This window comes from Neodiprion lecontei, chromosome 2 (genome assembly GCF_021901455.1).
Source record: "Neodiprion lecontei isolate iyNeoLeco1 chromosome 2, iyNeoLeco1.1, whole genome shotgun sequence".
NCBI lineage: Eukaryota > Metazoa > Arthropoda > Insecta > Hymenoptera > Diprionidae > Neodiprion > Neodiprion lecontei.
In genome coordinates this window covers 14,294,308-14,307,276 of record NC_060261.1, presented here as the reverse complement: position 1 = coordinate 14,307,276, position 12,969 = coordinate 14,294,308, and the positions used below count along the sequence as shown (strand labels likewise).

At 38.5% G+C, this 12,969-nt stretch overlaps 1 protein-coding gene and 1 long non-coding RNA gene across 4 annotated transcripts; one reads left to right on the top strand and one right to left on the bottom strand.

Annotated features, from left to right (window-relative positions):
• Positions 1–4,914: 4,914 nt before the first annotated feature.
• On the bottom strand, positions 4,915–6,459 carry LOC124293172. Its single transcript, XR_006903122.1, has 2 exons — positions 6,338–6,459; positions 4,915–5,142 (listed from the first exon to the last, which is right to left on the bottom strand). It is a non-coding gene; the product is annotated as an uncharacterized LOC124293172 (long non-coding RNA).
• Positions 6,460–6,464: 5 nt separating this feature from the next.
• On the top strand, positions 6,465–12,553 carry LOC107223215 (serine/threonine-protein phosphatase 2A 65 kDa regulatory subunit A alpha isoform). Of its 3 annotated transcripts, none has more exons than XM_046733227.1 (10): positions 6,465–6,756; positions 7,456–7,647; positions 7,761–7,980; positions 8,607–8,776; positions 9,763–9,918; positions 9,994–10,265; positions 10,641–10,835; positions 11,058–11,301; positions 11,410–11,653; positions 12,223–12,553. In XM_046733227.1, the coding sequence occupies exons 1-10, from the start codon at positions 6,673–6,675 to the stop codon at positions 12,225–12,227; spliced, it is 1,782 nt and encodes a 593-aa protein (XP_046589183.1). In that variant the 5' UTR covers positions 6,465–6,672; the 3' UTR covers positions 12,228–12,553. The 3 variants fall into 3 exon arrangements, with proteins under 3 accessions (XP_046589183.1, XP_015518430.1, XP_015518351.1); XM_015662944.2 differs by having other exon boundaries at positions 6,468–6,756; positions 8,607–8,767; positions 12,228–12,553; XM_015662865.2 differs by having other exon boundaries at positions 6,468–6,756; positions 12,228–12,553.
• The last annotated feature ends 416 nt before the right edge of the window (positions 12,554–12,969 follow it).

Here is a 12,969-nt window from a genome sequence, read left to right as displayed (position 1 = left end):
TCATACGAATCAATTCTGAGACGAAAAATTTTTTGGTAAAAAAAAAGGAAGGTTAACCCCTTTGTATTTTTGGCGAAAATTTTCGCGATTTTGAAAAGTGCTGGAATCAATTCTTTCAGGCACTATTCCGACGTAATTTAGCGAGAGAAATCGATTGGGCGCAGTCCCAATACGCTGCAATCAACGCATCGAAAGTCACAGCCAAAAAACGAAAACCCGAATTTTCGACATTTTTCAGCAGGTGCTTTTTCGCTCGCCATTTCTCTCCTGTCGATCTCACGCTCTTCTCGCTGCGTTTTCTGAGTTCCTTGGGGTCCAATTGGTCGGGAAAGAGTCATACGAATCAATTCTGAGACGAAAAATTTTTTGGTAAAAAAAAAGGAAGGCTAACCCCTTTGTATTTTTGGCGAAAATTTTCGCGATTTTGAAAAGTGCTGGAATCAATTCTTTCAGGCACTATTCCGACGTAATTTAGCGAGAGAAATCAATTGGGCGCAGTCCCAATACGCTGCGAACAACGCATCGAAAGTCACAGCCAAAAAACGAAAACCCGAATTTTCGACATTTTTCAGCAGGTGCTTTTTCGCTCGCCATTTCTCTCCTGTCGATCTCACGCTCTTTTCGCTGCGTTTTCTGAGTTCCTTGGGGTCCAATTGGTCGGGAAAGAGTCATACGAATCAGATCTGAGACGAAAAATTTTTTGATAAAAAAAAAAGGAAGGTTAACCCCTTTGTGTTTTTGGCGAAAATTTTCGCGATTTTGAAAAGTGCTGGAATCAATTCTTTCAGGCACTATTCCGACGTAATTTAGCGAGAGAAATCGATTGGGCGCAGCCCCAATACGCTGCGAACAACGCATCGAAAGTCACAGCCAAAAAACGAAAACCCGAATTTTCGACATTTTTCAGCAGGTGCTTTTTCGCTCGCCATTTCTCTCCTGTCGATCTCACGCTCTTTTCGCTGCGTTTTCTGAGTTCCTTGGGGTCCAATTGGTCGGGAAAGAGTCATACGAATCAGATCTGAGACGAAAAATTTTTTGATAAAAAAAAAAGGAAGGTTAACCCCTTTGTGTTTTTGGCGAAAATTTTCGCGATTTTGAAAAGTGCTGGAATCAATTCTTTCAGGCACTATTCCGACGTAATTTAGCGAGAGAAATCGATTGGGCGCAGCCCCAATACGCTGCGAACAACGCATCGAAAGTCACAGCCAAAAAACGAAAACCCAAATTTTCGACATTTTTCAGCAGGTGCTTTTTCGCTCGCCATTTCTCTCCTGTCGATCTCACGCTCTTTTCGCTGCGTTTTCTGAGTTCCTTGGGGTCCAATTGGTCGGGAAAGAGTCATACAAATCAATTCTGAGTCGAAAAATTTTTTGGTAAAGAAAAAAGGAAGGTTAACCCCTTTGTATTTTCGGCGAAAATTTTCGTGATTTTGACAAGTGCTGGAATCAATTCTTTCAGGCACTATTCCGACGTAATTTAGCGAGAGAAATCGATTGGGCGCAGCCCCAATACGCTGCGAACAACGCATCGAAAGTCACAGCCAAAAAACGAAAACCCGAATTTTCGACATTTTTCAGCAGGTGCTTTTTCGCTCGCCATTTCTCTCCTGTCGATCTCACGCTCTTCTCGCTGCGTTTTCTGAGTTCCTTGGGGTCCAATTGGTCGGGAAATGGTCATACGAATCGAATCTGAGATCAAAAATTTTCAGCTCCAAAAATGAAGAAAAAAGTAAGGCTAACCCTTTTGCATTTTGGGGGAAAATTTTCGCGATTTTGAAAAGTGCTTTATTGAATTCTTACATGCTCTATTCCGACGTAATTTTGCGAGCGGAATCGATTGGGCGCAGTCCTAATGCGCTGCGAGCAACGGATCAAAAGTTACAGCTGAAAAACGAAGAATTTACATCGTCATTTCTCTGCTGTTGGTCGTACGCTCTTTTTGCTGCGTTTTCTGGGTTCCTGGGGGTCCAATTAGTCAGGAAATGGTCATACGAATCGAATCTGAGACCAAAAATTTTCAGCTCCAAAAATGAAGAAAAAAGTAAGGCTAACCCCTTTGCATTTTGGGCGAAAATTTTCGCGATTTTGAAAAGTGCTGGAATCAATTCTTCCAGGCACTACTCCGACGTAATTTTGCGAGAGAAATCGATTGGGTGCAGTCTCAATACGCTGCGAACAACGCATCGAAAGTCACAGCCAAAAAACGAAAACCCGAATTTTCGACATTTTTCAGCAGGTGCTTTTTCGCTCGCCATTTCTCTCCTGTCGATCTCACGCTCTTCTCGCTGCGTTTTCTGAGTTCCTTGGGGTCCAATTGGTCGGGAAAGAGTCATACGAATCAATTCTGAGACGAAAAATTTTTTGGTAAAAAAAAAGGAAGGCTAACCCCTTTGTATTTTTGGCGAAAATTTTCGCGATTTTGAAAAGTGCTGGAATCAATTCTTTCAGGCACTATTCCGACGTAATTTAGCGAGAGAAATCGATTGGGCGCAGTCCCAATACGCTGCGAACAACGCATCGAAAGTCACAGCCAAAAAACGAAAACCCGAATTTTCGACATTTTTCAGCAGGTGCTTTTTCGCTCGCCATTTCTCTCCTGTCGATCTCACGCTCTTTTCGCTGCGTTTTCTGAGTTCCTTGGGGTCCAATTCGTCGGGAAAGAGTCATACGAATCAATTCTGAGACGAAAAATTTTTTGGTAAAAAAAAAAGGAAGGTTAACCCCTTTGTATTTTTGGCGAAAATTTTCGCGATTTTGAAAAGTGCTGGAATCAATTCTTTCAGGCACTATTCCGACGTAATTTAGCGAGAGAAATCGATTGGGCGCAGCCCCAATACGCTGCGAACAACGCATCGAAAGTCACAGCCAAAAAACGAAAACCCGAATTTTCGACATTTTTCAGCAGGTGCTTTTTCGCTCGCCATTTCTCTCCTGTCGATCTCACGCTCTTTTCGCTGCGTTTTCTGAGTTCCTTGGGGTCCAATTGGTCGGGAAAGAGTCATACGAATCAGATCTGAGACGAAAAATTTTTTGATAAAAAAAAAAGGAAGGTTAACCCCTTTGTGTTTTTGGCGAAAATTTTCGCGATTTTGAAAAGTGCTGGAATCAATTCTTTCAGGCACTATTCCGACGTAATTTAGCGAGAGAAATCGATTGGGCGCAGTCCCAATACGCTGCGAACAACGCATCGAAAGTCACAGCCAAAAAACGAAAACCCGAATTTTCGACATTTTTCAGCAGGTGCTTTTTCGCTCGCCATTTCTCTCCTGTCGATCTCACGCTCTTTTCGCTGCGTTTTCTGAGTTCCTTGGGGTCCAATTCGTCGGGAAAGAGTCATACGAATCAATTCTGAGACGAAAAATTTTTTGGTAAAAAAAAAAGGAAGGTTAACCCCTTTGTATTTTTGGCGAAAATTTTCGCGATTTTGAAAAGTGCTGGAATCAATTCTTTCAGGCACTATTCCGACGTAATTTAGCGAGAGAAATCGATTGGGCGCAGCCCCAATACGCTGCGATCAACGCATCGAAAGTCACAGCCAAAAAACGAAAACCTGAATTTTCGACATTTTTCAGCAGGTGCATTTTCTCTCGCCATTTCACTCCTGTCGATCTCACGCTCTTTTCGCTGCGTTTTCTGAGTTCCTTGGGGTCCAATTGGTCGGGAAAGAGTCATACAAATCAATTCTGAGACGAAAAATTTTTTGGTTAAAAAAAAAGGAAGGTTAACCCCTTTGCATTTTGGGCGAAAATTTTTGCGATTTTGAAAAGGGCTTGATTAAATTCTTACATGCACTATCTCAACGTAATTTTGCGAGAGGAATCGATTGGGCGCAGTCCCAATGTCCTGCGAGCAACGCATCGAAAGTCACAGCCAAAAAACGAAAACCCGAATTTTCGACATTTTTCAGCAGGTGCTTTTTCGCTCGCCATTTCTCTCCTGTCGATCTCACGCTCTTTTCGCTGCGTTTTCTGAGTTCCTTGGGGTCCAATTCGTCGGGAAAGAGTCATACGAATCAATTCTGAGACGAAAAATTTTTTGGTAAAAAAAAAAGGAAGGTTAACCCCTTTGTATTTTTGGCGAAAATTTTCGCGATTTTGAAAAGTGCTGGAATCAATTCTTTCAGGCACTATTCCGACGTAATTTAGCGAGAGAAATCAATTGGACGCAGTCCCAATACGCTGCGATCAACGCATCGAAAGTCACAGCCAAAAAACGAAAACCTGAATTTTCGACATTTTTCAGCAGGTGCATTTTCTCTCGCCATTTCACTCCTGTCGATCTCACGCTCTTTTCGCTGCGTTTTCTGAGTTCCTTGGGGTCCAATTGGTCGGGAAAGAGTCATACAAATCAATTCTGAGACGAAAAATTTTTTGGTTAAAAAAAAAGGAAGGTTAACCCCTTTGCATTTTGGGCGAAAATTTTTGCGATTTTGAAAAGGGCTTGATTAAATTCTTACATGCACTATCTCAACGTAATTTTGCGAGAGGAATCGATTGGGCGCAGTCCCAATGTCCTGCGAGCAACGGATAAAAAGTTACAGCCGAAAAACGAAGAAATTTCATCGTTTTATCTCTGCTGTTGGTCCTACGCTCTTTTCGCTGCGTTTTCCGGGTTCCTGGGGGTCCGATTAGTCAGGAAATGGTCATATGAATAGAATCTGAGACCAAAAATTTTCATCTCCAAAAATGAAGGAAAAAGTAAGGCTAACCCCTTTGCATTTTGGGCGAAAATTTTCGCGATTTTGAAAAGTGCTTGATTAAATTCTTACATGCACTATCCCAACGTAATTTTGCGAGAGGAATCGATTGGGCGCAGTCCCAATGCCCCGCGAGCAACGGATGAAAAGTTACAGCCGAAATACATGAAATAAGTATATAATTTTCAGAGGTAGGGGAAAAAATCAAATAGTCATAGCTTCAGACTCAGTGCAGTACAGTTTATTCAACATGCCTTAATACTAGTACAAGTGTTTGAGCGTTAGTGTGTAGCAATTCAAAAAGTTAAGAAATAGAATGAAATTGACAGACAAAAAGAAATGCAAAAATGTGATATGTCATCACGCGTAGAAGACGAGTGCGTCCAGTTGAAGGTCTAGTTCAACCCGTGAGTTCGATAGTCGTTTGTCGAAATTAATGAACTGCTCCTAAAACACAAATCGAATTACGAATCCATTTATTTGCGTAGTAGTTTATTTATTTACTTGTAGATTCATAACATCTACGGGCTAAACGTCTGTTTTACATAGAAAGTACATATTATCGTTGATGTATAATATCCGACACTGCGTTATCCATCTGGGTATCTACACCTGATGGTGACATTAGCTATGTGATCGATTCTGTAATATCATTTTGACATTTCCCGTCATCCAAGTATACTGATGGTTTGAAAAGTTTAGTCAACCAATCAGAATGCTTGAATCTGGTTACTTTTACAAAAGTATTAAGGACTTGGGCCCGGATCCACAACTTGACATTAAACCGAGTTTACCGCATAAACTTGTTGTAACAAAAGTTAACTGTTAGTTTGCGTTCGACAATACCAAACTCTCCGGTTAAGTTTTGCTGAACGGAATTTGAACTAAACACTGGATTTTGGGGGGTTGCGTTCTTAAACGAGATTTATACTGCTACGCCACCACGCTGCAATACCAAACACCGTTGTCGTCTATGTTATGTCAGTCTTGTTTGACGGGTCGCACGTAAAATATATATATTAATTTCGAAATTTACAATCCGAGAAATAATGATACGGAAAAGAAGAAGACGAAAAATTTACAACTGGACCATTTTTTCTCAGCATTTCCCCTTCTGTCTTGACGTCACCGCATCGATTTTCTTGTTCTCAATAATGATCTGATTTTCTTTGTTGTAATTTAGCGACCGCAGATTCAATTTTTCACTCATAGTAAAACTACCTAGTCTTTTTTTCTTTACATCCATTACCGAAACTGAGTTTTCAATTTTCTAATGTTGAAAAATTTTGGTTATATCTTAAACGCAATCCAATGTTACATGTACCGCTTTTTCGTTTGCGCGACAAAAATGGTGCGGTAAACAAAAGTGGCGCGACTTAATTAAATCGCCAATCCTGGCGTAAGTTCTTACAGAAAGCAGAGTTATGTGCAATCGGTTATAGGTTTACGTAGTCACCGATTAAAAACGTACTGTGGAACGCACAGCTGAATTTAAGCTCTAGTTAACCTTAACCTGAATTCAGATAATCGTAGTTTGATCAAGAAGTTGTGGGACTGGGCCTTACTTTACTGGGATATCCTCAAAAGAAAAGTGTAGAAGACGGAGTGATAAGCTATTGAATGTTGAATACAACATACATACCTCCGTATTCCTTAATGACCAGCTCGATTCTAGGGAATTTTCAGAACTGGTAGTGATTTTGGAAGACATCCAGATTCGCGTGTTGTCGTACCAGCGCCATCTTCGCGTAATCTCTGAAATTTCCACTGATTCATGGTGTCGCGGTGCAATCTTTGACCGATTAAAATAATTAACGAATTCCTTCAATTATGGTACACCTTGTGTGAAATAATAGACATTACAAAACCCCGCGACACAAGTATTATTGTTATATTATTTATACCCATCGAATACCGTGTACATATTCGTTTTCATCGATAAACGCACATTATCTTAAAAATTCTGACTACGGCAAAATGGCAGCAAGCGACTCTACCACCGACGACAGCCTCTACCCAATTGCTGTTTTGATCGATGAATTGAAAAATGAAGATGTTCAGGTTAATGTTTCTCTAATTCTACATGCTTTATACACCGGTAGTCAATTACTAATAGGGCTTACCTAACACCTCGAGTCGACTAGACTTTTAACTTGTTCCAACGTCTGTTGTACCTGTTGAAAAATTTTGCACTTACCCTAATTGTCGTTTGAGAACAATTGGTCTCTCCTAAATATAGGATTAAAATGACATTAAACCGATCTAAATAATTGTCTTGTTCCATATAGTTATGTCTGAGGAGAGCAATGTACTTCAGTTCATAACATGTGGCGACGCACCGTCATAGTTTATACAACCCAATTCCCAGATACAGGATTCTCTGCATTAAGTCTTACCTGTAATCCTCGTTCTTATTTCTTTCTCCATCTCTAATATTGCTCAAAAGAATATAGTTTATCCCAAAGCTGTTGGTGACCTTATGTTTCATCATGCACGATAATATTTGATCGGAGTATTGAGTCATTGTTCTACATAATATTTTTAAACCTTAGATTCTTCAATCTACAACGAGATTCCAGGAATTCAGGCAAAATATTTGCTTTATAAAATTATTACATCAATGTTAAAAATTTGAACCATATAATTCTGGTTACTCACTTTTTCAATAACAGCCTCATCTTACTCCTCGTTGATTCCTGATGCTAAAAGATGACAATTCGTTTAATCCGTCACATTTACAGTTAATTCAAACTATTTCAGCTACGTTTGAACTCGATCAAGAAATTGTCTACCATTGCTCTTGCGTTGGGTGTTGAGCGCACACGCAGTGAGCTAATACCATTTTTAACTGAAACAATCTATGATGAGGATGAAGTGCTCTTAGCCCTTGCTGAACAGCTGGGAACATTCACTCCTCTTGTAGGAGGTCCGGAATTCGTTCACTGTCTTTTGGTACGTAATATAAAATTTAACTACGTTAAATAATAAATAAAAATTAATTTTGTTGCTCGCCATGGTCCCACTTTAATGTTTCATACTTCATGTATGTTTATGTGGGCTTTCAGCCTCCGCTAGAATCACTAGCAACGGTAGAAGAGACAGTTGTGCGTGACAAAGCGGTTGAATCGCTGCGCAATATCGCAAGCCAGCACAGTCCCGCAGATTTAGAAGCTTACTTTGTCCGCTTGGTACAACGTCTTGCAGCTGGAGACTGGTTCACATCACGAACATCTGCATGTGGCCTTTTCAGCGTCTGCTACACTCGCGTCAGTCCAGCAATCAAAGGTAACAAGAACTCTTCTAACGATGCATTACCAAGATTTTTCCTAGTATTGTTAAAAATGGTACAGGTATTTATAAGAATGGTGAGTTGAATGCATATCATTGAACAGCGATATTCTACTTCGCGAGGTTGAAGTTAGTATTGTTAATGCAACGATGCAATTATCGGAAACCTCGTTATTTAACAATGATCGGATTGCCTGAAATTAAGCCAACCACGATGAAGTGAAACATTATTATAGTTTGCAAACTCAATCTTCATAATCATACCAAAGTTGCGAAGTAACGATTTTTTGTTCAACACTCACTTCGTTGACATCCCTTTTAACTATCTCCGATAAGAAATGTGCTAATACAGCGATATTAGCTAATAAACCGCAGAGATATCAGTCACACCAAATGATTCAACTGGATGATACCAAATATTGTCGGTTCCTTTCTTTCCTTAACTGCAAAGCTAATTTTTAAACATCCAGTAGATTCGATTGTTTAAATTCAATGTAATACTTCTAACTTACAAACGCGTGCTCAGGGTAACATCTGTTACTATGAAATTATTGTGCAAGTAATGTCTGCATTACCACATTATTCTGAAGTTCAGAATTAATCAGAGCATTTTTTTTTTGCAGCGGAACTGCGAAATCACTTCCGCAATCTGTGCCAAGATGATACCCCGATGGTCAGACGATCAGCGGCTTCCAAACTGGGTGAATTTGCCAAAGTCGTTGAGGTTGAGTACTTGAAATCAGACTTGATCCCTATGTTCGTCATCCTCGCCCAAGATGAACAGGCAAGTTCGGTTCGTTGATTATACATTATTTGCCACCTCTTCAAGATAGTGCCGTCATTTGTAGTATTGCTGCCCGCAAGAGGCAATGTTATGGGGCATAGAAGCAGTTGAAAATATTCGATGTTGTCAATTATTCAATTCAATTAGGGCTAGTTTTCTTCAAAAGTATGTAAGTTGAGCTTCATTTAAATAGTTCTTTATTAAAGTCAATCATGGGAACCATCGTTATTGGCAATAGTGCCGACTATTTTACTTGCTGGCATGTTTTGCGGTGTGCACAATATCTCAAAACTGACTCAATTGATTTACTTCAAATTTGAAGACAGTATTCTTGAATAGATTATCCTCTTTGCCACAGCTCCACTATCTTTTATTAATTAATTTTTTTTATTTTGTTTTTTTGTCAACCAAATTAAAAATAAATTTTTGCCCTAAATACATAATTTCGACTTCAAACGATCATAGTTTGTTGAAAAACAAGATTTTTGTATCATGGCAAATAGAATAAACTATCCAAGAATACTGCCTGTAAATTTGAAGTTGAGTTGTTTCCGAGATATTATAGGCACCGCAAACTATATCACGGAGCAAAATGGTCGATGTCATGACAATAATAATGTTTTCTATTCATTCATTCGAATCAAAAAAAAAATATACGTAAATAAGACATACATGCTTTGGCACGATCTACATATTTTTGTACAAGACAAACCCCAATCGATTTGAAGAATTGGTTATTAAGATACAAATTCCCTAAATTCATCTGTTTTTCAACCGTTTACTTGTACATATATACTCCCTTAAAGAAACTCGTTCACAGTTTTTCCATTCAATAATGATGTTCAATGTTTTCTCCAATGGTTAGGTAGGTGCTAAAGAATTTAGAATTTGCTAGAGAAATTGTTAACAGATTGAGACTAGACACCATGCAATACTACCGATACAATGTAGGGAGTAGTGGGTAATGAGTGTATGGTGTATATTGGCTTGTTTAGGACTCGGTACGTTTACTGGCAGTCGAAGCTTGTGTTAGCATCGCTACCCTATTACAACAAGAGGACGTAGAGCAATTGGTTATGCCAACGCTTCGCCGTTGCACAGGCGACACATCGTGGAGGGTACGGTACATGGTTGCAGATAAATTCACGGATGTGAGTAAAGATGAATAAGAATTTAGTCTTCCGCCACGAAGGGTGCGGCTCGATTGAAACCAACTCGTATTTCAGCTTCAAAAAGCAGTTGGCCAGGAGATCACAAAGACGGATCTAGTTCCAGCATTCCAAGCACTGCTCAAAGATACCGAGGCAGAAGTTAGAGCTGCTGCTGCGAACAAAGTTCGCGACTTTTGCCAGAACCTGGACCAGTTTAATCAAGAATCGATCATCATGACGAATGTCTTACCATATGTAAAGGAATTGGTCGCCGATCCCAATCAACATGTCAAATCCGCTCTGGCCAGCGTCATTATGGGTTTAAGCCCTATTCTTGGAAAGCACAAGTAAATTTTATTATATTATTTGCATCGATGCACTGCTAATCGTGCAAAGCATCATGCTAAAAAAGTGGCAATGATTATAGGCACCGTTTGTACATTCTCTGAACGATTGACAGTCGCTCCCTGTTCTCACTTTACCAATTTGTTGTCGTTCCCTTCATGCGATCAACATCTTCTCGTATAATCTTTTTGGTAGTGTAGAAAAACAGGAATTTCTGAAAATCGTAATAGGATTCAATGTAAAATAAATAATTCTCACTTATCTATCGTTGAACCGAGCGAATCATTTGTATGTAACAAACTAGGGATTTTTAAGCTCTGTAATTATTATTCAGCAATTTTTGATTCACAGGAAAATTAATGATTTCTCATTTTCAGCACGATTGAGCATCTTTTGCCATTATTCTTGTCACAATTAAAAGATGAATGTCCTGAAGTTCGTCTAAATATCATCAGTAATTTGGATTGCGTGAATGAAGTGATTGGTATTCAGCAACTTTCCCAATCTTTGTTACCGGCAATAGTTGAATTGGCAGAAGATTCGAAGTGGCGAGTGCGCCTAGCAATCATCGAGTAAGTTATCTACAGATGCAGAATAAAATTTTCAAATGATTTCACATATCCTAGAATTTACTTGAAAGTGAATATTGATCTGGTAGCTGAACAATTCATAAATATACCAACCAATATATCAACCAGATACTGTTCAAATTTCTTTAAATATCATTATTTGAAATATGTCCAAAAATCACATCGGTAAATGATTACTGATTAATTTTGTTATGCATTGCGTAGATACATGCCTTTATTAGCTGGACAGCTGGGTGTTGAGTTTTTTGATGAGAAACTAAATTCACTCTGTATGACCTGGCTAGTGGATCACGTGTACGCAATTCGCGAAGCGGCCACTCTAAATTTGAAAAAACTAGTCGAGAAATTTGGACCTGAATGGGCTCAGAACACTGTAATCCCCAAAGTTTTGGCTATGTCGAGAGATCAAAATTACCTCCACAGGATGACTTGCCTGTTTTGCATCAATGTAAGCATTTCGACACAACTAAAATACATATTATAACTTTCATATTGTTATAATAAGGAAACGTTTGGTTATGTATCGTTAATCATGATATTGCAATAATTGAAACAGGTATTAGCAGAAGTGTGTGGTCCTGACATAACGACAAAAGTCATGTTACCCACAGTACTGGCGATGGCTAATGATAATGTAGCCAATGTGAGATTTAACGTCGCTAAAACTCTACAGCGTATCGGGCCTTACCTAGAAGCAAGCGCGGTACAGACCCAAGTTAAACCAGTTCTCGACAAATTGAACACAGATAGCGATGTGGATGTTAAGTATTTTGCCTCTGAAGCTATTGCTGGTATTGCAGGTAATGTTTAATTACTTCTTACTATTTAATCATCCAACAAAAATATGCTCATTCCTATTCTGAATCTGTAATTCACATCTGTATTATATACCATGGTAAAGGCTGAGTAACCCTGGTTAAACGATTCTTAAATGATGTTTTAAGAATGAAAATACTTTAACATTGTATTGTGTGAATGTATATAGCTCTGCGCGGAAGTAGATCGATACCCTGTTAACATCCCTATCTTGATAGAAGTGGATCCCGACGAATTAATAGTGCCCTGGCTTTTGAATGCAGAATAACCAAAGTAGTTATTCCATCAATAATTAGTTTTTCAAAATTAGATACAAATTGTACATTGCCAAATGATAATATTGCGGTATAGCAATCGTACAAACACATTTTCATAACTGCTTTCATTCAAAACTTATTCTTATTTTATGTGAAGTATTTCTTTCTTTGAAATATTTGTATAGTATATCTCTAATTTTTGTTGGATCGTTTGATATGGATGGAACACGGTAGTGTTCACTCACTATGCCGATATGATTCAATTGCCACATTGTTAACGCATTTTTTTTTTTCAGCGTAGGTTGAAAACGAGATTACTAGCAAACACTACTTACCCGAAAAATCAGATCAACAAAGTAAAAATCGTCGCAATTTCTAAGCGAATCAACACTGGTAAAAAATATTATTAATGCGAGAGTAAAATGATGGAAAACAATCATTCATAAAATGTTTAATTAGCTGTAATGTTGAACGATATTTAAGTTGTATTGTATTTGTAATATCTATACTATGCTGATTATTGGAAGTTCGGTTGATTGAATAACAAAACTCGTATAAATACACTTAAGCTAATATCTGAAAGATTAATTAATAAAGTGAATGACTCGTAATCATTCCCAAACTTAACCATTTGAATGTTGAATTCTTACCACGAGATATCCATGGTATTTCGTCCTATAATTTTGTTGAATTTCAGTCAAGCTTCAGATTCAAAAACTGGGGGGAATAACGATCAGCCGATTTTATAAAATATCACCCAACATCGGAAACGATGAATTTATTATAAGTCGGGATTGTCCAAGGTGTAGAAATTTGCATGAAGTATTTGTCTGCTAATAAAGTTTTATTTGAGAACATCTTTGCTATTTTTTTTTATATCCAGCAATATCACAGCTTAACAATGATACGTTACCTCCTCCTTTCTAAAACATATTTACATACATTGGTATTATCAACTATGCAATGTCAATGACGGTCTGATAAACTGATATGGAATATACAAGTACAAGTGAACTTACTCGATTCCATTGTCAGCCAGAGAC

What these genes read in the sequence shown, in the direction of transcription:
- LOC107223215 (XM_046733227.1), top strand. Translation starts at nt 6,673, where the DNA reads ATGGCAGCAAGCGACTCTACCACCGACGACAGCCTCTACCCAATTGCT. An exon ending in AATTCGTTCACTGTCTTTTG is followed by an intron (nt 7,648 to 7,760) that starts GTACGTAATATA and finishes GTGGGCTTTCAG; the next exon opens with CCTCCGCTAGAATCACTAGC. An exon ending in CCTATTCTTGGAAAGCACAA is followed by an intron (nt 10,266 to 10,640) that starts GTAAATTTTATT and finishes TCTCATTTTCAG; the next exon opens with CACGATTGAGCATCTTTTGC.